The 23,756-nt window shown below is 37.2% G+C and overlaps 1 protein-coding gene across 1 annotated transcript in view; it reads left to right on the top strand.

Annotated features, from left to right (window-relative positions):
• Nucleotides 1–23,756, top strand: part of PARN (poly(A)-specific ribonuclease) — a 146,961-nt gene that overhangs the window by 61,739 nt on the left and 61,466 nt on the right. The window contains exons 19-21 of the mRNA XM_012647546.1: nt 251–306; nt 1,767–1,853; nt 4,683–4,757. Coding sequence (XP_012503000.1) covers nt 251–306; nt 1,767–1,853; nt 4,683–4,757 — 218 coding nt within the window. The remainder of the gene's footprint in view (nt 1–250; nt 307–1,766; nt 1,854–4,682; nt 4,758–23,756) is intronic.

Raw genomic sequence — 23,756 nt, 5'->3', positions numbered from 1 at the left:
GCTAATATTTATTGAGCAGCTACTGAGTGCCAGGAACTGTGGTAGATGTTAGGGATACCAGTTTGTTTTTCTACTTATGATAAATATTTGGCCCAAGAGAAAAACCTCTGAGATGAATTTCAGAGCTTTAGAAATGATTTTAGAAATAAAGTAATGTAATCAAGGAGCTTCTATTAATACTAAAAAATTTAATAAATGCCCATATAGGCTTTTTAAAAGCAATTAATCCATTACCTGTTTCTTTTTGTAGATTATTTCTTATGAGGGTCATGGATATCCCCTATCTAAACTTGGAAGGACCAGACCGTAAGTAAATTTTGATTTTCTTATTGCATCTGTACATTTAAGTGTGTGGTCTGGAAGGGATAACTAGAAAGGTATTACTAAAAAAAGCTTTTTTCACTTAAAAACGGCCAGTGATTTTGTGGTTGTTATGAAGACTCTGCTTAAGTTAATGGGACCCTTGGGTCTTCATTAGTCATCTCTTTAAATATATTTTCAGTATATGCATTAATTAAATTTTTTAAAAAATCTTCTCTTTATGATTTCATTTTCACTCAGAACTCTTAATTTCATTATTTTCTATAAATATTTATAATAAATTTTAAGATATATTAGCTGTCAGTAACTTGGTAAAATTTCTATTTTCCAATTACTTGAGTATATATTTGAATTTAGTATATATATTTAATATATATACACTATATATATACTTAATATATGTATATACTTAATATATTTAAATTTAGTAGGTTGATTTTTTTTTTTTTTTCATTTAAAAACCTCGGAAGGCCAGTCTATTGGGGAGGCAATTGCTTCTTTTTTTCTTCTGTTTAATCTTCTGTTTTGTTGCTCTTTTTCTGTCCTTGGTTTATTTGCCTTAATGCATGTCATGGCATGTAGAAATGGGTGAACTGTACTTGGTGATGATAATTGCTGCAGTGATAGTTTGAGGATATACTCTTGGCTTGCCCTCCATATCAGACCTACATTTTATTTTAGTCTGTCGTTCTCATGAGAATTTTGCACACTAAATATTACCATTCCCAGTTTATAGCCAAGAGTGGTTAGAGTGGTTAAGTCTCTTGCTTAGAGTTCCACAGTTAAGTGGTGGGTGTGGGATTAGAACACAAGATTGTGACTCAAGATTGCCTCTGCTTAAAGACAATTAGTCCATTTAATTTGGACAGTGCTTTTTTTTTTTTTAACTAAATAAATATGTAGAAAGATTAAAAGGAGAAAGTTAAATGTGTAGTGAAACTTTTTGAACAGAGTAGCCTTTTTTTTTCCTTTTGAATAATTGACACAGGAACTTCATGAAAAGAGATGTTTCTGCATAGAATTGCTAGGGCTCAAATTGTTGTGAGTTCTATGCTGCTGTCCCCAACCCCCGGGCCACAGAGCTCTGCCTAGCCACACCCACCCCCATCCTTGGAAAAATTGTCTTCCATGAAATTTAGGAAAGCGGAGAGCACAGCAGGAGGCAAGTGAAGCTTCATCTGTATTTACAGCTGCTCTCCATCGCCTGTTGACATCATTGCCTGAGCTCCACCTCAGGCCCCCCCACCCTACCAGTAGAAAAATTATCTTCTTGAAACCGATCCCTGGTGCCAAAAAGGTTGGGGACCACTGCAATCAGAACCTGAGGTCTAGATTACAATGACAGAATCCTAAGAAGTTTAGGAGTTGTTAGTTTCATCAGAGAATCACTAGTTTACTTGATCACTTTTCAACTATCAGCATTACACCAAAAATTTGTCTCGTAGTGCAACCTAAACGTGACCATGTTCTCCATGTGACATTTCCCAAAGAATGGAAAACCAGCGACCTTTACCAACTTTTCAGTGCCTTTGGTAAGTAAATCATAAGTACAGATTACTTTTCAGGGTTTTGCTATTCTTTTGGTATAGAGGTAAATAGCTTTACCACAAGCATAAAAGAATGTTAATATTTCAATCCTGTTGCCTTTGAGGTAAAATTTAAAAAATGTTGATATTCAAGGTTTTAATTTCACTCGTAGAATTTTTTTGATTTAGGATTCTAGCTTTGTGTTAATATGATCTGAGGAACTTTTTTTTTTTTTTTTATTTCAGCATATTATGGGGTACAGATGTTTAGGTTACGTGTGTTGCCCTTGATCCGAGGAACTTTTAACAGCACCTCACGGTGAAATGCTATTAATTCAGGGAAAGCAAGATACCATTACTATGACTGCCCTTACAACTGATCAGGGAAAATCAGCCTAGGGTGGGAAGAAATCACTTTTAAGATTAAATTCAGAGAAAGTGTCTGTTTCATAGGGATAGGTGGTCCCTGCTTGAGATCAAATAATCAAAGCAACAAACAGATGTTTGAGCAGATCAAGATTTGTGATACAGATGAGGTAGGGCAGTTCTTCTCTGCCCTTTTTATCAGGACACACAGGTAGATTAATTTGAGTAGTCTTCTGATTAGAAGTTTTAAAGACCATTCTGATTGGAAGCCTGCAGCAGTGCCTCTTTATTTTAACAAACGAAGTATTTAAGCTGTCCTCTTCGCAAATTCTTGAATTAAGTGAAGGCAACAAAACCTAAATGTCCAATAGTAAGAATGTTTAGTAAATGTTGATGTATCTCCCCAAGGGACTAGTATGGAGCCATTTAAAAAATATTTGAAGAGTTTATTAAGAGATGGTAAGGTGTTTATATTTTAAAATTTGAAGTAAAAAGCCGATATAAAGTAGGCTTCCTGTATAACTAACACTGTTTTTAAAAGATTATAAAGATTAGACTGAAAGAAAGTATCATGCTATTACCACTGAATGTTTTAGATAGGATTATTTTCTTTATGCTTTGCTGTATTTTCTCAAATAAGCATGTTTTACTTCTTATAAGTAAAAAGCTTTATATAGTATTTTAGAAAAGTATGTGAAAGCAGGTATATTTCTGGAAAGTTATCCTAATCCTTCTGAAATTCTAGTCCTGCTTTTTAACTTAAATGCAGATATAGAAATGTAGTTGAATTTCAAGGCTCATTTCTTTTGAAAGCTTTTGTTGTTTCTTGTCTTATATATTCTTATCCCTATGCCGTCAAACTTATTGGCTAAATTAAGTAAAATTCTTCGAGTAGAATTTTTTTTTCAGTTTAATTTAAAAAAATTAGCTGTGTAACCTTGGGCAGTACCCTCTCTGTGTCTTTGTTTCCTCATCAGAGATGATGGTAATGATAATAATAATAAATATTACTATTATTTTATTGGCATGTTACAAGGATTAAATGAGCTAATCCATGGAGGGCATTTAGAACAGCATGTGGCATATAGTAACTACTCAGTAAATGTTAGCTAGTATTATTTATCTAGAAGGTAACACATGATGCAGGGTGGAGAGGTAATCAAGAGTAAGTGATTTATAATTGGGAAAGTCAGTATGTTGCTTTACTATGCAGCTGAAAGCATGAGCTTTTTTTTTTTCTCTTTGGTGGTAAAACAAAGTAGTTTTCAAAAATTTCCAGCCTTTTAGTTGGAATGAAAACTCTTTTTTATTGCTAAATTCTAGTGATGTTTGCGCATTTTATAAAATTCAGTGTTTTGTATTTTTTCAAGAAGAGCGGTAACAGAATAATTAGGTCTCTGCTTTTCCCTTTGGTTTTCTTCAACATCCTACCTCCCACCCCACCCCACCCTTCTCCTCCTAAGCGGGCTCCACCATTCCATTCTGTTTGCATTTAGCCTTTATTGAGTAGTTCTCCTCTGTATGGGAATCTCATCTGTTTCACTGTGCTGCTTTTTGCTCCTCTCTGTTTTTCTTCCCTCTGCGAGTGTGTCTTGGCTTTTTATTCTCTCTGGCTCCTTTTCTTTGTCTCCCAGGATATCCTGCTGCCTGTTCTCTTTACCTGGCTTTGATATCAACATTGAATTTTTCTTATTACTGGTTACAGTTATTGACTCATTTCCGTGTTTCCCATTTTTAATTTTCAAAGTTGGTGTCTCTAAAATGAAATAGTTGTGGAGTTGTTTTGTTTGTCTTTAGACAGAGTCTCACTCTGTCGCCCAGGTTGGAGTACAGTGGCACGATCATAGCTCACTGTTGCCTTGAACTCCTGAACTGAAGTGATCCTCCTGCCTCAGCCTCCTGAATAGCTGAGACTATAGGGATGCACCATCTCACTGGCCTATTTTTAAAATTTTCTTGTGGAGATGTTGCCCAGGCTGGTCTCGAACTCCTGGCCTCAAGCAGTCCTCCTGCCATGGCCTCCCAGAGTGCTGGGGTTACAGGTGTGAGCCACAGTGCCTGGCCCTAGTTGTAGTTTTGGACCTATGTGGTCTCTGATTTTTATTGGTGATCTTGATAGGGAAAAAAAGTCTCCAACCCTGGTATAAGGTTGGACTGCATGGTGGTGTGGCCTAAGATTTAATCTGGAAGGCTCTTTCTATTGTGTTAAAACAGATTTCTAACAGCTTCTTTTCCCCCCCTAGTTTGTCTCCCCTCTTGAAGTTTTAACCTAATAACTGCTGTGGTAGATTTAAGTTTTAAGCAAGCTAACTCTCTGTAGTGTTGAGATTTTGATCCAGTTTTAAAGACGCACCTCATCTCCCTTTAAATTATAGCCTGCACTGAAATATGTCAGATATACAAATTATTCAATCTGGTAGCTCTCTAAATGGTCAAATGTTCACTTGGCCTTTTAATTCGATATTACAGGTAACATTCAGATATCCTGGATTGATGACACATCAGCGTTTGTTTCTCTCAGCCAGCCAGAACAAGTACAGATTGGTAAGCGTTTCAGACATCTGTTTTGAATATAAAATAAAGTGGGAGCTTGCCCTCCCTCTACGCCCTTCAGTTTAAAAGCTGTGCATTTAGTCGGCTCGTACACAAGCATTGCTGCCTGGTTTATGTTTGAGCTTGTCTCCGAAATAAAGGAAATAATTAGTATCATGTATAGATGTAATTAGTATCATGTATAGATGAGAAAATGAGACCAATCTTTTGATTGATAAAGTATCCTACATGGTGTATTTTTCCACTTACCTCTATTCTGTTCCTTTCCCATTGTACCTTTTCTCAAATGAGATGCAGATTTCCTCTGAGAATTAGAAGTACCTGTAGTCAATTGAGGGGCGTGGGGAACACCAAAAATTGATACCTACATTGACCTGTTCGTCTCTGTGCTTTTACCATTTATTTATAAATGTTTATGATTTATTTACTCCATTAAACTTGTGTCAGATACTCGTTTTACAAATAAATGAATGGTATTTTATTTGCTTTTAAAATAGGGTTCTAAAAAATGGAGCACCAAATCTTTTGTTGTACGCTAAGTAATTTTGATATTAGCCATCACTAAACATTCTATTTTCTTTTTTTTTGAGACAGAGTCTCCTCTCTTGCCTGGGCTAGAGTGCCGTGGCTTCAGCCTAGCTCACAGCAACCTCAAACTCCTGGGCTCAAGCAATCCTCCTGCCTCAGCCTCCCAGGTAGCTGGGACTACAGGCACACGCCACCATGCCCAGCTAATTTTTTCTATTTTTAGTTGTTTGGCCAATTTCTTTCTATTTTTAGTAGAGACAGAGTCTCGCTCTTGCTCAGGTTGGTCTTGAACTCCTGAGCTCAATTGATCCGCCCGCCTTGGCCTCCCAGAGTGCTAGGATTACAGGCGTGAGCCACCATGCCCAGCCAATTTTCTTAAGTTGAAAAGTTATTGGGTAAAATATTGAAGAAAATATGTATTAAGCTACATATTCAGTGGTGCTTAATAATGGAAAAGGTGTGAAAAAATAAGGTGTCTAATTGTTTTTTTTTATTTAACAAAGTGCCACACACTAAAACTGTATAATTCTGATAATGTAACCATTGAGTAATTATATATGAAAACTTCTGAAAACATAACAAATTCAGATCAGAGTATTTTGGTATTTTTAATTATCTGACCATGGCAGCAATACTCAGAGGCTGTGTCATAAAGGGTAAAAGCTTAGGCTCTTGGAATCATACCGCCACACCACCTATGGTTCTGTGACTGTGGGCATGTTATTTAACCTCAGTAAGCTTCTGTGTATCTTTGTAAACTGTGGATACTAGTATGGACTTGTTAGGGTTACTGTGAGAATTACATAAGATTATGTATATAAACTGTGGCATAGCTTTTAGCTTTTATTATTGTTATTTAATAGCAGATTTCAGTGTGAAATGTACTTCAGGAGCACATGACACCAGGGTAGTGTCGGATGCAGGGTGCGAATGATGTTGCTTATTAAATATTTTAATTTTTGCTTAGTGTTTTTTTTTTTTAATCCATTCCCCCATAATGCTTAGAAAGACATTTTAGAGAAAATCCAAAGGGATCGAATTGTTAGAAAGCCAAATATGACTTTAAGTGGGGACAGGAACCCTGAGGTTGAGATTATAGTGAGGCTTCAGTGTGGCTGAAAGACTGAACTAAAACTCCTGGCTGGCAGTCTAGTCCCATCTCCTCTGCTCAGGGTCCACTTTTTAGCTCCCTCACTGGTCATATTTGGGTGACACTGAAGCCAGGCTGTGGGATGGAAGGAGATGCACAGACTGACACGGGAACTAACTTTAGCTCTACCACTTGTCAGCCATGTGTCTTTGAGAACATTGTGTAAACCCTCTAAGCCGCAGGTTCCTCGTTTGTGAGAGGGAGAGGATAGTGGTTACTTTGCAGGATTGTCATAAGATGAAATGAGATCATGGGTATTAAGTTTCCAGCAAAGAGCCTGGCACTCCATAATCAGTGCTTGACAAATGGTAGCTAATTATTAAAATGTCTGTTTGGCCTCTCTTGCTGTGAACAATGAGAAAGAGTGTGGGCTGGGCAAGAAGGCTCATGCCCATAATCCTAGCACTTCGGGAGGCTGAGGCAGGAGGATCGCTTGAGGTCAGGAGTTCGAGACCAGCCTGAGCAACATAGGGAGAGCCCCATCTCTACTGCCAAAAAAAAAAGAAAGAAAAATTAGTGCGTGTAAAAATGCTTTGAAATCTGTAAAACACCAGTTAATAGTATTTATTTGAAAATACAAGCTTAATTCCTTGTTTATGTGTATGAGATGTCAAAGATTGTTGTGATGGTCCTGTTATACCATATTTGATGTCAAATAGTGATTGCTCCCTTACTTATTACTGGAAGATTCTTCAAACAGTAGCTTTTAAGCCAAGTATCTTATTCAATGATAACTGAAATCAAGGAGCTACATTTCAGAATCATGTGTAGCCACAGAAGCACTCTACTGTATTTGATCGTTTACTCCTTTGTGTTGCTCCCCGAAGGCAGTATTAGGTTTATCTTGTTCACCACTGAATCCTCTCTCGTGCCCAGCACACACCGTGGCATGAGGAAATAAATATGTGTTTAGATGGGGATTGTGGGGAATAGGCCAAGGTGAAATTGTGATCTTTTACCTTTTTCTTCCTAGATTAAGAAGTAGATGACTGTTGTCTTTTGGTATATGCAGCTTTGCTAGTAAAGTTTAATTTTCCACCGTAGTCATTTTTCTTACATGAAAGGTAACTCTTAAAACACCTGGCAATTGGAACATGCAGTGGCTCTGACCGTAGTTTCCTGTGCCAGAAGCCGTCCTTTACTCCGCCATCCCCTCCCTCCAGAATCTGGCTACTCCCGATTTCCCACCTCATCTCAGCTTAAATATCAGTTTCTGGATGTTTTCTCTGGCTCCCTTTGTAGGAGATTGGACCTGGTTTTCTGTGCTTGCATAGGATCCTTTATACTTCGTTTATTGTTTTCACAGATAGACTGTAGACTCTTTGAGAGTAGGGACCATATCTCTTGTTCACCATTGTATTTCAGTGCATAGAGTGGTACTATCTGATATTAGTAAGTAAAAGTTGAGTATTTATTGAATCAAATAAATGATATTCATCATGTTGACTTAGAAATGTCTTTTTGCATGTGATGGATGAATCTAATGTCTCTGGTCTTTTGCCGTGATTTCTAAAATTATTCAGATGTTTTGCTGAAAGGCAATGTGAAGTTTTTTTTATAGTGGTAATTCTTAATGATAAGAAGGACCCAGGGTATCTAATGTGCTTCAAATCCTATTAATGTTATCTTAAACAAATTACTTATTCATTTCAGCGGAAACAGAGGGCCTGTTAGATCAATAATGTAACATTGAAAAAATCATTAAATGCCTATTTATATAGCAGCTCATAATGGCTTCTTTGGCTCCATTACAGACTTTCCGATTTACATTTAAGGAGTTGCTTTTTAACTGACACCTGTTTTTTTCCTTTAGTAACACTAATTCTGAGCAAGATTTTTTTAAAGCTTTTTTCAACATGTTAATATGAAAGTTCTCTTTTTACAGAAAACCTTATACTAACTATTAAAATCCTTCTGGCCAGGTGCAGTGGCTCTTGCCTGAAATCCTAGCAATTTGGGAGACCAAGACAGGAGGATAACTTGAGCCTACGAGTTCGAGATCAGCTTGGGCAATAGTGAGACCCCGTTTCTACAAAAAAAAAAATATTAGCTGAGCGTGGTGTCACATGCCTGTTGTCCCAGCTACTCGGGAGGCTAAAGCAGGAGGACTGCTTGAGCCCAGGAGTTGGAGGTTGCAGTGAGCAATGATGACACCACTGCACTCTAGCTGGGGTGACAGAATGAGACCCTGCCTCAAACAAACAAACAAACAAACAAAAACCAAAAACATAAAACCCTTCTACTGAATGCCATTTGGTTTGATTTCTGCTGCATTTTGTTTGCTGTGAAGATGGGGATCCCTGGCGGCTTTGGGGTGTTCAGATGACTCATGCAAGCCGTACATTTAGCATTCTTGACCCTCTGGCTCTTCAGATGAGGCAGTATGTGGCTGGGGTGAGACTTGATGCCGTGGAGGAGACCACTTATTCTCACCGTTTGAGAATTGTTCTCAGAGTGGTCGAGTAAGAAATCATCTTTAATGGTCAAATCTGTCTAAGTGCAGCCAGAGGTAGGTGAAAAAAATAAATAATGGTCAAATCTGAATACTTCATTCATAGTTAGGATTTTTATATTTCCAATGTTTTGTTAAATGGAAGAAAGAACTCAATGATGTTTCAAATGTAGTAGAACTTTCTAGCCATACTTTCTCAATATTTAAACGTTATCTTGAGTGTCCTAAAATATATTGTAGGACATTGTCTCTCTGCCTGTAATTTTTATAGAAATAGCCTGAAAAAAATAGCCTTTTCACTTATTTTGAAAGCTGGAGATTAAAGTACACTGTGAACAGCATAAGGGGTTTTTCAAAAGCAGAAATTGGTAAAGGGACTTTAGAGGGGGTAGAAACCCAAGAATCATTTTGTGAAGCCAGCCCAGATTCACATAGTTGTATAAATTCCTGATATGCTGCCTCAGAAGCTTGTTCAGGATGATTTGTTGGGATGTGGGAAGATACTTGGCTTTGCCTCAGTGCAAAATGTAAATATGCTTATATTAAATCATATTTTTAAAAGCACAGCTTTTGATTATGCTGAACAGATAAATATTAGAATTGTGGATACAACTCTTTGGACGTGATCATTCAGCACTGAATTTGCTAAAAGGCTGCTTCTAACTCTGAACTTTACCTGTGCTTTTTATTATCCTTTTGATATTTGCAGACTCTGTAGTGATAACTGCTTTTTATTTTATTTTTATTTGGTCATTTGTGTCTTGTTTCTTTGTGATCATTGTAGCTAGAGATTACCAATTTAGTTGACCTTTCCAAAGAACCAGCTTTTGGCTTAGTTCATTTTTCTGTATTATTGCTGTTGTCTATTTTGTTGGTTTCTAGTTCAGTTTTCCCCCTACTTCCTTTTACTTGTTTTGGGTTTACTTTGCTCTTTTTTTTTCCTGTTTCTTGAGATAGAACCTTACGTTATTTATTTTTCTATCCTTGATTTTTCTTTCCTTCTTTTTTCTGAATTCTTCTAAAATTGTTTAAGTCTGGCTTCCCAGAGGGGGTCGATAGGTCAGCATAGCCTATTGGTTAGCCAGTGTTAGGGCAGGGCTAGTGCTGAAACACCTTGAGCAAGTAAAGCTTTCACCGTTTGCCAGCTAAGTTAGGGAACACATTCAATATTCAAACAATTTGAAAGTTTGCCCCAGTTTTTGTTTTCGGCTGGACCTTCTGTCCTGTGTGGATGCGCAAGGTCTCATGCTCAGCTAGCAGCATGTACACAGGTAAGACTCCTTCCAAGTCGTTGATGGCGACCATTTTTCTTTTCTAATATGAGCATTTAAAGCTGTAAATTATCCTTTAAGTACTGCTTTAGTTGTATCCCACAAATTTATATGTGTGTTTTCATTATCATTAAGTTAGAAAAGTTTTCTGATTTCTCCTTTAACCTTGGATTATCTAGAAATGTGTTGCTTCATTTTGAAATGCTTAGGATTTTCCTAGATTTCTTATTGTTACTGATTTGTAATTTAATTCTATTGTGGTTAGAGATTTCAGTATGATTTTAGTCCTTTTAAATTTATTGAAACTTGCTGAACATGACATCTGTCTTGCTGAACATACTATGTACACTTGAAAAGAATATGAGTTCTATGATTTGGTCTCTGTCAATTAGTGTTCATACAGTATATGTCTTTACTGTTTTCTAAAAATTTAGTAGTTTTGCCAGTTTTTGGAGAGGGGTTGTTAAAATCTCCTATGATTATGGAATTGTGTATTTTCCCCTTTAATCTTACAAATATTCATGTCTTTTCCTTTTGTCTGTTATTAACCTGTTTATATATAAATTAGTGAGTCCCTTGTACAGTGTATAGTTGGATCTTGCTTTTTTATCTATTCTGATAATTCTTTTTAATTGGAGTATTTAATTTAATGTCATTGTAGATATGGTTAGGCCTGCCATTTTAAAATTTGTTTTTTGTTCTCTCTGTGTTTTATGTCTTTATTTACAACTCTTTTCTCCCTTCTCTTGGATTATTTGAATTTTTTTAAAGAATTCCATTTTAATTTCTTTCTTGGCTTTTTAGTTTTACATTATTTTTCAGTGGTTGCCTTAGAAATTTCCATATCTGTAACTTTTAACAGTCTACTCAGTGGTCATTTTTACCATTTTGCATAGAATACGGAGTTCTTACAACCATATATGTCCAATTACTCCCATCTCTGTAGTCTCTTAGGCTGTAATTGGCATGTATATTAAATATGCATTCATTATAAATTCCACAAAGTGGTGTTATAATTTTGCTTTAAACAATCATATGTATTTTAAGAAATTAAGAGAAAAAATTATTATTTATTTACCCAGATATTTACTATTTACAGTGCTCTTCATTCATTCTGAAGATCCAAGTTTCTTTTTGGTATACTTTCTCTTCAGCTTGAAGAACTTCCTTTAGTATTTCTCGTATTGCTGATTTGGTGGCAAATGATTTTCTAATTTTTTCTTTACCTGAAAATGCTTTCATTTTGCCTTCATTCACTGGTTTTAGAGTTTCTGGTTTTTCTTTCAGCATTTTAAAGATGTAGTTCCACTGTCTTCAGGCTTCCATGGTTTATGATGAGATGTCTGCAGTCATTTGAATCATTGTTCCCCTGTGTGTAATATGTTATTTTTCTCTTTACCATTGGTTTTTCAGCAATTTGACTGCAATGCACTTAGACGTGGCTTTCTTTGTAATTATCTTATTGGGGTTGATTAAGCTTATTGAGTCTGTAAATTTGTCTTTCACCAGATTTGGGAGGTTTTTAGACATTAGTCATATTTTCTTTTTTCTGTGTCATACTCTCTTGCCTTTCCTTTTGAGACTCCAGTTACCCATCTGTAAGAGACTTTCTGATGTTGTTCCAGTAGTTCCTGATGCTCTGTTCATTTTTTCTACTTTCTTTTTTTCTTGTTTTCAAATTAGATGATTTCTATCTGTAAGCTCACTCTTTCCTCTGTCATTATTCTGTTATTAAGCCCATCCAGTGAATTTTTTATTTCATATATTGTATTTTTTAGTTCTGTATTTGCATTCAGTTTATTTCTATTTTTTCTGTTTCTCTGTTGAGATTTCCTTCCCCCCCCCTTTTAGAGCCTATATTTCTTCACCTCATTGAGCATAGTTATAATACGTTGTTTAAAGTTCTTGTCCAATAATTCCGACATCTATATCATCTGAGTCTGGGCACCTGTCGATTACCTTGTCTCTTGAGAATGGGTCATGTTTTCCTGCTTCTTCATATGTTGAGTAATTGGGGATTGTTTCCTGGACATCGTGAATATTCTCTTGTGGAGACTCTGGATTTGGTTACATTCCCCAGAAGAAAATTGATATTTTTGTTTTAATTTTAGAGGGCAATTAACTTAGACCCAAATTACAAACTCTTTCACACTTGTGGCGGGTTATGGCTCAGATCTCAGCTGAGATTGCTTTCAGTCTGTTGCACGAGTGGCTAAGGGTCAGCCAGAGACTTGGGCTGAGTCTCTATCAAATTTGGGGTTCCCTTTCTCTGGTTTCTTCTCTTCTAGAATTCCTTCCACGCTTTATATTGCTTCTGGTTGCCCCCATGTTTCTTCCTTTGGTTCCTCATACCAGAAGGACAGGGGACTTTCTATTAGAGTTTTAACTGGCCCACACCCCTTTAACCACATTTGCCCTTCAAGGCAAAGCCAGTCTCTCTCTCACACACACACACACACACACACACACACACACACATACACACCACCAGGAAATTTACTGTGCCAGTTTGCTTCCTCTAATTTTTTGGCTCACCTCCAAAATCTGCCTGTTTTTGTTCATGTTCTGATACATATTTTTCCAGAGATTATAGTTGTTACCTGTGGGAAGACTGATCTGTCAGGAGCTTCTTCCTCTATGCTGGAAGCAGAACTCTTACCTGTGCTTTTAAATCGTTCGCCTGTAGCATCTGCATTTTAATCAGATCTTCCTGCCATATTATATACTACACTTAAACTACCTCTTTCTTTTTTGTTTAGTAACATTCTAAGAAAATCTAATGTAAATGCATCGAAAGAACATGCAGCTCACCTCCTTTAACTGATTAAAAGCGACTTAAGTTCATCTCCCTTCGGATACACATATATACGGATAGACAATGTCCGAAGTATTTGATGTCTTTGCTTCTATTTGTGGTACCTTTTGTAGTTGGCTAGTGTGTTACTGTATACTTATTCTTGTCAAAGAGGAAATGCACAAAAATGTTCAAGAAAGAACCAAAAAAGTGAATGGTGTTTTTCCTTGCATGTTAATTTTCCCAGTCTTAAGCCGTGTATATAACTGGTTTACAACAATGATCTTGAATATAAATGTAACGATAGATAAATGAGTCCGACTATAGCATGACTTGTAAAAATAAGATTTCTATTAAATAAGCTTATTTTGGGGGGAAGGATATTTGATTTTTATGCCAAAAGTACTGGATCCTAGAAACAATGTACAGTTGTCCCTTGATATCCATGGGGGATTGGTTCCAGGACCCCCTGTGGATATAAAAATCCATTTTACGAAAAAAAAATCTGAGGATGTTCAAGTCCATGATGTAAAGTGGTGTGGCATTTGCGTATAACCTGTATACACCCTCTCATATACTTAAGAACATCTCTAGATTATACTTATATTGCCTAATATGATGTAAATGCTATGCAAATAGTTGTTATACTGTATTGTTTAGGAAATAATGACCAAAAAGTCTGTATGTGTTTAGTACAGACTTTCTTTCTTTCTTTTTTTTTTTGAGACATAATTTTTTTGTTGTTGCCCAGGCCGGAGTGCAAGTGGCACAATCATAGCTCACTGCAGCCTTGAACTCCTGGGCTCAAGAGAACCTCCTGCCTCAGCCTCCCGAGTAGCTAGGAAGGACTGCAGGTGTGTGCCACCATACCCGGCTAAATTTTTTTTTCCCAAGTATTTTCCATCCATGTGGGTTGAATCCACAGACGTAGAACCCACAGCTATGGAGGGCCAACTGTATTTCTTTTTATGCAGGCGAGACTTTTATAATAGTGGCTTATAGAGTACTTCAGTTTGCTAAAGGAAAATCATTGTTAGTAAGGTGTGTGAATGTATGTTTTGTGTAGATACCTTCTGACTTGAAAACTTTTAAGAGCAACTGACTTTTTAAAAAATTTATAGATCACTTAATCTATCAAAAGCACTGTGGAAATTTTTAATACTATTTATTAAGAACCTTCTTGTTTTGTGATTCCACTAATGTGTTTAATTTTGAGAATTAGCGGTGTTATGTATCTCTGCTATGAAATCTTCATCAGACAGATTTAAGAGCGTGACAATAAGTTAAACTTTTTCTCTAATTGGCATTCTTTAGGGCATTAACTGGTATGTGAACAGAGCAAAAAGCTTCCTGACTGCCAGAGAAGGATTCCCAAGTCCTTGGTATTTAAAGCAGCAGTGTGTCCTGTGGCAGTTAGAACATAAACAGTAGAAATGTAGTGCTTGTGCTCTAGAGATTGAATTTTCGTGTTGTGTTACATTGTTGCTTATCCAAATCACTGGCGTATTTTTGTGTTTTAGGCCCAACATTATCTGAATCTGAGAATGTTTGCCCAGTGATACACTATCAGAATATTCAGTAAATCTATCAAATTTAATTGCAGTATCACTTGTAAAATATTGATTTTGTTGTGCTCTCCCACCCCCAGTTTTAGAAGTAAATCCAACTCATTGTTGCAAATGCGAAAAATATTTGAAAATATAAAGAAGAAAACAGTTCAACCATGATCTCACAACCTAGACAGGAATGCTAGCAAAATTTTTTAGTATTTCCTTCTAATTGTTTTACTGTCTAGATGAATATTTTCATCACATTTTTCCCTTTTTTTTGGATAGGTAATAATATTAATAGTACATCTCTATGGATTACAAAGTGATATTTTGATACATGTATACAGTGTATAATCAGGGTAATTAGCATATTCATCACCTCAAACATTTATCATTTCTTTGTGTTGTGAACATTTAAAATCCTCTCTTCTAGCTTCTGAAAATACACAAAAACTGTAATTAACTGTATTCACCGTGTGGTGCTGCAGAACACCAGAACTCCTTCCTACATCTAGCTGTAATTTTGTATCTGTTAACCAATCTCTCCCCACCCTTCCTGGCCTCTAACACCCACAGTTCTGCTCATTACTTCCATGAGCTCAAAACTTCCCTTAGCTCCTACCTACCAGTGAGAACACTGTGCTATTTATCTTCTTGTGCCAGACTCATTTCATTTAACGTCACGTCCACCCGGCTTATCCGTGTTGCCACAGATGACAGGATTTCATTCTTTTTATGGCTGACTAGTGTTCCACTGTGTGCATATACCACGTTTGCTTTATCCGTTCATCTGTTGGTGGACATTTAGATAGATTTCTATCTTAGCTATTGTGAATAGTGCTATAATAAACATGTGGGTGCAGGTACCCCTTTGATACACTGTTTCCTTTCCTTTGGATAAATACCCAGTAATGGGATTGCTAGATCATATGGGTAGTTCTATTTTTAGTTTTTGTGTGAAAGTTCCATACTGTTTTCCATAATGGCTGTATTAATTTTCATTCCCATCAACAGTGTGTAAGAGTTCCCTTTTTTCCACATCGTCACTAACATTTGTCATTTTTTGCCTTTTTGATAATAGCCATTCTAAACGGGATGAGATGATACCTCATTGTGTTTTTGATTTGCATTTCCCTGATGATTAGTGATGTTGAGCATTTTTTCATATGTTTGGCCATTGATGTGTCTTCTTTTGAAAAATGTCTATTCATTTCCTTTGCTCACTTTTTAATTTGATTATTTGGGGTTTTTTGGTCGTTGAGTTGTTTGAGTTCTAATTATTCTGGATATTGGTCCCGTGTTGGGTCAGTAGTTTGGAACTATTTCTCTCCCATTCTACATGTTGTCCCTTCACCCTGTTGATTGTTTCTTTAGTTGTGCAGAAGACTTTCTATTTAATATAGTAGTTGCATTTGTCAATTTTTGTTTTTGTTGCCTGTGCTTTTGAAGTCTTAGCCGTAAAATCTTTGCCTGGACCAATGCCCTCAAGTGTTTCCCTATGTTTTCTTGTAGTGGCTTTACAGTTTCGAGTCTTAGAACGCATAACATTTTTAATACTAATTGGGCTCTGACTTTAAATGCATTTTGGATCTGCTTTGCTAGTGAACGTTATGTCATGAGCATTTCTCATTCCATTGCACATTTGTCTAGAGGAATTTTAATGGGTGCGTTATATTTCATTGTAGAGATAGATGTAATTTATTTAGCTGTATTTCTTTTGGATGTTTAAGTTATATCCAAATTTTTGCTACTTTAACACTTTAATGAGAATTTTATACTTAGTTCTTATCTATATTTCTGATTAGTTTTTCAAAATAAATCACTAGGTCCATGATACTCGTTTTACAAAGACCTAAAAAACAACTAATTTTTCCCTCCTTATTATTAAACAAGTGATACTTTATTTTTATTAATAGATTAAAAACTACATAGAAAAACAAGGAAAACTAGACTAGTGCCCCTCTCTATTAACAAAGATAATTGCAGATAATATTTGAGATTTATCTTTCAGTTGCTACATATGATATTTAAGTATATAGTGCATCTGTGTTATACTTTGCATATTATTTTTTAAACAATGTTTTGTTATATGAGTGTATCAGCATTTATTTAACCAATTCCTTATTGGACACTTAATAAACAATTTTAGGACTCTTGGCTTCTAGATAAGCTTTTTATTTATCTGATTGAGCTTTAGAATCATTTTCTTAGTGTCACTCAAAAAACCCCGTTGGGATTCCCATCAACATTTTTATCAATTCCATTGACATCTTTGTTTAGATGTAGTCATTCTTTATGACCAGGAATATAATATGTCTCTCCATTTACTCAGATAATTTTGTGTATCTTTGAATGTCATTATATGTTTTATTATTGTTCTTTTTTCATGTATACTTGTAAATATTATGCAGCATACTGTAGAAAGCAGGTAACACTGTGCCTGATTTAGTGCCACAGTCATAGTTAACTCTTGATTAATAATTTAGGATGCTGGTGATAATAGGAAACTTAAAGGAGTGAGATTAATCTGCCTATTTCTCTCAGGCAACTGAGAAACTAACTATGATGACTCAATTTAAACATTGTGACTCTCTGATTCTTATTTCTGAGGCTTCTAATATAGTTTTATTGTTGTTGTCAATAGATATAATGAACAAGTTAGCTGTGCTCATGTTTACATGTTGACATTGTTTTCTCATACGTGATTGTTATTGTTTACAACCTTACTATTTTAAAAAATGAAATCTGATTTTAGCAAATTTGAAAAATAAGTCAAATGTTTCTAGAGAACTTTATTATATAAATGGCTAATTCAGATTATTATTTTGTTACCAGTAAATCTCTTAGGGTAATGGAATTACAGATGGATTTTATATTCTCATGTTTTTCTCTATTTTCAGATTTTTTCATAGTGAACAAGTATTACCTATATAATACATATTTACATTTAAGACTAAAAAAGTATTACTTGCTTTTTTTATAAGTAAAGGAGCACAGCAAAGGGAAACTTCTTGTTTTCAAAACTCTTAGTATGGCAGCGTATGGTGGCCCCCCGTATCCACAGAGGATACATTCCAAGACCCCAGTGGATGTCCGAAACCACAGATAGTATCCAGCCCTATATATACTGTGTTTTTCTCCTATACATACATACCTATGATAAAGTTTAATTTATAAATTAGGCACAGGAAGAGATTATAACAATAACAATAAAATAGAATAATTATAACAATATGCTGTAATAAAAGTTATGTCAATGTAGTTTCTCTCTTTTTCTTTTTCTCAAAACATCTTGTACTGTACTGAAACAGTAACTGAAACCTCGGAAAGCAAAACCATGGATAGGGGGGGACTACTGTAGTCCCTTGTGATTGACGCTAATTATTTTATGACATCTTTTTTTAATCATGAAATTTATAGCATTAATTTCTCTGAATTTTCCTTCAACTTTTTGATTTAAATCTGCTATTCTGAAAAAGTGAATATTAAACATTTTTGATTTGTGATGTTAATTGATAATATTTCCACTGTCGAGTGTTTTTGTAACCTGTCTGTTCTTAGAAAAGATATATTTGTTTTTCCTGGAAAGAAGCCCAAACTTCACTTTAGTAGTAGAGTGAATATCGCTTCATTATGTTTAGCAGAAAATGCCAGCAAATGCTAGTATCACTGAGTGTTAAGTAACTTATAATTGATGGTGGTAACCCATGCACTTCAGACCAGGGTTTTCCTTAACTTCTACACCCCACATTAATACATCTAGGTATTAATGAGTGTTTTTCGGGTGGACGGTTATAAAAAGCAAACATGACGTAAAATAATTGTTTAGTAATAAAGTTTATATTATACGGTCCACCTAGTAGGAATACCTTTCATTCTTTTTTTTTTTTTTTTTTTGAGACAGAGTCTCGCTTTGTTGCCCTGGCTAGAGTGAATGCCATGGCATCGGCCTAGCAACCTCAAACTCAAACATCAGCTCACAGCAACCTCAAACTCCTGGGCTCAAGCAATCCTCCTGCCTCAGCCTCCCGAGTAGCAGGGACTACAGGCATGCGCCACCATGCCCGGCTAATTTTTTCTATATATATTTTTTTAGTTGTCCAGATAATTTCTTTCTACTTTTAGTAGAGATGGGGGTCTCGCTCTTGCTCGAGCTGTTCTCGAACTCCTGACCTTAAGCGATCCACCCGCCTCAGCCTCCCAGAGTGCTAGGATTACAGGCGTGAGCCACCGCGCCCGGCCCTTTTTATTTGTTTTTGAAGGAGCGGTACCTATCTCAGAAACTCAGGAAAGTCATTCTGGTTCTTGCCTGACAAGAACAGTGCTGCCAAAATGGGCTCACCACAGGGCGGCAGAGCCTCTCCCAGCCCAGCAGGCAGCTCTCCCATTACCCCAGCACAGTGACCATAGACAGCGCCACGTGCCGGATGATTAGGTGAATGGAGGCGTAGGGTACAACTGTTGAATTTGACTTTAATCGAAGATGGCATCTGTATTCTTTTCTCGATTACTAATTTTCTGCAGATGAATCCTTTTAATGTGAATCACCACCTTAACTTCTCCTTTGTGTTACAAGGTTTGAGAAAATCAGGGATGTGTGGTTTACTTTGAGATTTAGCAGTCGGATTCAACGGTGGACCCCTCCTGCAGTATGGCAGCACAGAGACAGCATGGAACATTCGTGGGATCAAACCTTCAGAGTCTGGAGCTAGAGAAGCCTGGCACAGGGGCCCTTATCCTTTGTACAAGGCTTGCTGTCGGGTTGATTTTGGGTATGTGTCTTTTTGGTTAAAGCAAATTTCAAAATAAAATATTGCACGTAACCAGTTTTCTTTGAAAAGTCTGGGGCTTTCAAAAGAATTTCCAAGTATTGAGTACCAAGTTGGTCAACCAAACAGGAAACTGCCCTTAGAAAGCCTGGTTGTTGCCAGAGGCACCCTGCTAGCACTCTTTTCCACATGTGTCGGGTGGCATTGTATATAGCACAGAATCAAAAATAAATGAAATAGATGGACTTAGTCTATTTATTTTTAAGTGTCCAAAAGGTTGATCTTTGCATGTACTCTGGTTCATAGCCTTCTCTAAGAGGCTGAGGCCAAATTGAATTTATCTGGGAACCTGCCACATCTATAAATGCTACACAGGGTAATAAATGGGACGTTGATTTCCAAGAATTGGTGACAGTGCACTTCGGTTCCTAATTTAGAGTTCATGAAAATTATCCCTTGACAAATAGGATTGCAAAAAAGGAAACCCTATTAGATGGATTCATCTTTTGACAAACTGTAATTTATACAAATGGTGCTGGAGCAAGTCAAGGTGGGGGATGAGTGGTTGAACGAATGAATGAATACAGATGGCAAGTGTTTTTGTGTTCAAGGAAGAGGAGATGACTGAGCCTAGAGCATATCATAAATGTTATTTGTCCCACCCAGTAGACTCGGCTTCTTGAAGTGGGGACTACATCTTAGTCATTATTTTACATCCTTGGTGTTCAGGGACATGCTGGGCACAGAGTTGGGGAAGGCTTTGAGGAGAGGCCTGATACAGTCGTCCTTGTGGGAGGGCAGTTCTGGGGTAACAGAGAAGAAAGGATTATGCCACCTCCACAGAGTTAGGAATGCAAGTGGAAGTTGACAACAGTGTTTTCAGACTATGGGCCGCATTCCTCAATGGGTTGTGAAATCAACTGAGTGAGTGGTAATCAGCATTTTTTTTAAAAGGAAGAAGTTAGGAAATGTCAGAGTGTGTCCCATATGATAGAGATGAGTTTGGCTTTTTTAATGTTACTTTTTTTTCAGGGTTAAATCTGTATAGACAGATATGCATGTATGTATACTGTATTATAATAAAAATGTGTTTCTTGTGGGTCATGATCAAAATTGAACTACGATAGTTTAGGAGAAAATTTGAACTACAATAGTTTAGGAGAAAAGTAGATTAAAGTCTTCATTTAATGAAGAATTACTCTCTTCCATGTATGCAGAGTACTGTGGCAGGTGTCTGTAGCAGGGGAGGAAGCAAAGGTGACCGTGACAGAGCTCTCCCTGCCGTCTCTAGACCAGTGTGGGGCTCGGGATCCACGTCACAGCATCTGGGAGAAGTGCCCACTCCTTCACCCTCACCTCTCCGCGGGTCAGGAGGAGACTGTGCGCCTCCCCAGGAGGGGAGTGTTGTGGTTGCAGCCTGGCCCCTCTCCCCGTCCCCGTTGCTCGGCCGCCCTTGTGGGAGGAGGATGAATGGCTTGACTGATGGGCAGCACCAGGAAGAGTCTGACACCCCAGGGCCATGTGGCAGTGCACGGAAGAAGGCAGGCCTGGGAACCAGTTGCTGGGGTCTCTTTATTAAAATATTACAAAATTGATTTTATATAAAAGTAAAGAATAGTTTAGAGTTCGGAGGCTCCTTGCAGCTGTCAGGGCTCCTCACTGATGGGGTCTCATGGTCGAGATTTCTGTAGGGGTGGCATTGGCCATGGTAGGGAGCCCCATGTGGACCTCAGGCCCAAGTTCCATCTCCAACACTATCTACCAAGGAGTCCTACACTTTGGGGAACATAAAGATGATGCTAAGGCTGTTCCTCAACTCGTTAGAACCCTAAGAGAGGATAATGCTCCCTAACTGCTAACAGGCACCACTGGGAAATGAGCTTGAAAGGCCAGATCCTGATTCTTCATGGCTGCTCCCATCACATTTGGCCTTTGCATGTGTACAGCAGAGAACCCTTTTACACATTCAGGGGGCTGGGTGCGACTGTGAAGACGTGTGAAGGAATTTCTTTCATAGGCACAATGGGTTCCAGTGTGAGACGGCCGACTGGCCGGGAGTGGCTGAAGTGTTTTCATAAGTGGAATGGCAACCAGTAGTGACCTGCAGTTACAGTATTTTCTATTCTGTGATTGGTCTGTGAGGGTGTTTAATTGCTATTGACATTGCTTGGATTTTATGGAAATTAAGTTTTCTAGTTTTGCCACCCTTCTGGCTTACAAAACTTGAAACGCTTTTTAACTCCAGATGTGACTTAAATATGTCTTGATTCCATCTCACCAACCAGAAGATGGTGCTGTTGTGCTGGGAACCAGTCTGCCTTTCCAATTTAAAGTAAAACTTCATATGTTTAAATGCTTATTCATGCTAAGTAATGCAGACAGATTTAGCAGTCGGATTCAACGGTGGACCCCTCCTGCAGTATGGCAGCACAGAGACAGCATGGAACATTCGTGGGATCAAACCTTCAGAGTCTGGAGCTAGAGAAGCCTGGCACAGGGGCCCTTCCTAGGTACTTGCTCAGCGGCACCTTTGCACTCGAGGTGAGGTGACGCTCCTATAGGAGTCACAATGAAGATATCTGTTAAGTGATCTGTGAGCAGGCTTCCATGATTTGGTTTAAAGATTTATGAATAAAGATGGGAAAAGTTTCTGTAAAGAGAAAGCTTTTTTTTCTTCTTTTCTTTTTGGAAAAGATCTGAGTACCTAGAAGAAAACTCATGAATCCACTTTATAAGAAATACTTACAAATTAATCATTAATAGTTAATTGAATACTCAACTAAAATATCCAAGTAATCTCTAAAGTTATTTTAGCCACTTGAAGGAAACCCAGTTGGTATGATGGACTTGGAGTGAAATTGGTGGTTTTTCATTTCACCTCTCTGAGCCCTTAGGTGTAAAATGGAATTGAGAAAATCCACTTTACAGGGCTCAGACGAATTAAAAAAGGTAATAAAGGTAAAGTGATTGACACAATGCCTAGCACTAGCTACTCGGTAAATGTTCACTTTTCCCCCCTCCTCACCCCATTCAGAAATCCAGACATTAAAGTGTTACAAAATTGATTGTATAAAAAATATGCATTGCTGCAACATGGAGACTGAGTATAAAGCTCTCGGTGTTTATACGATCAGCTTGCAGAGTACTTGCAGGTAAAGTCTTCTCTTGTCTGCACCTTTTGAACAAAAGACTAAAGCTGCTGCCAAGTGATTTTTAATTGTCTCTTCTTTTCTCTTCTGTGGCTTCCCACAGCTAGGCTGCTGTTCTAATTAATGTCTTACCAGTGCAGTCAGGGGGTCTCCTTCAGATCCTCTTGGGATCCCACTTCACAACAGTTACTAGAGCAGCTTTCTGTTATAGAGGTTAGCTTTTGAGTAGGTTCCTGAGTGTCGTGAGGATTCCACAGACACAGAAGTTGATCGCTATAAGGTAAGTTCAGACTTGTTAGGTCTATGGATTTATTCTCAGACTCAGTTTGGGAAGCTGGTTTGGCCATGCTTTTAAAAGTACAGAGTCAATCCTCATTATTCACAGATTTTGTATTTGTGAATTCACCTCATTAAGTTTTTTGTAACCTCAAAATCAGTACTCAGGGTGCTTTCGTGGTCATCGACAGACATATGCAGAGTTGGGAAAATTCTGTGTGGCACATGTTCCAGCCGAGGTTGAACGAGATGATGCTGCACCTTCTTGTTTCTGCTCTCATACTCTAAACAAGTGTCCTTTTCACATTCTTTTTAGTGCTAGATTTTTTTGAATTTTTGTCCTTTTTATTGGCGATTTTGCTATTTAGAATGGCCCCAAAGTATAATGTTGAAGTGACATCTAGTGTTCCTAAACATAAGAAGGCTGGGAGGTGCCTTACGAAGAAAATACGTGTTAGATAAGCTTTGTTCAGGCATGAGTTACAGTGTCGTTGCCTGTGAGTTCAGTGTTAATGAATCAACAATATATATTAAATAAGATGTCTTTAAACAGAAACACACATGAAGTAAGATTATATGTTGATATACTGATGAAAATGTGACCAGAGGCTTACAGGAACCTAATTTTGTATTTTCCTACTAATAATGATTCAGTATTTGCTAATTCAGTGTTCATGGTATCAAAAAAGAAAAAATTACAACAAATTTAGTTTAAAGATCTTAATTGGCTTATTTGTGATTCTAGAATCAGGTGATACCTCATTGCATAACAGAATTAGTGTTCCTGTGAGCTGGGCAGAGGAGGTTGGTTTTATAGATAGAGAAGGGCTGAAGGAAGCAGAAACAAAGAAAAAAAAGCAGATTGGTCATTTCAAAGTTACTTTCCTTGTAAAGGTTAAAGCAGAGGGAACTCCCTTATCATGCCAGCTAAAACTGGCTTGTTTAGGGATTTGGCTATTCTCCTGATTCTCTGAAGGTCACATAGCAACTCCGTTTCAGCTTAATGATACGGAACTTTAGCACAAGTGACTCCATTTTAATTTGGTCTGTT

This window comes from Propithecus coquereli, unplaced genomic scaffold (assembly GCF_000956105.1).
Source record: "Propithecus coquereli isolate 6110/MARCELLA unplaced genomic scaffold, Pcoq_1.0 Scaffold27, whole genome shotgun sequence".
Classification (NCBI taxonomy): Eukaryota; Metazoa; Chordata; class Mammalia; order Primates; family Indriidae; genus Propithecus; species Propithecus coquereli.
Note: the sequence above shows the minus strand (reverse complement) of the source record. Positions and strands in the feature narration are given on the sequence as shown.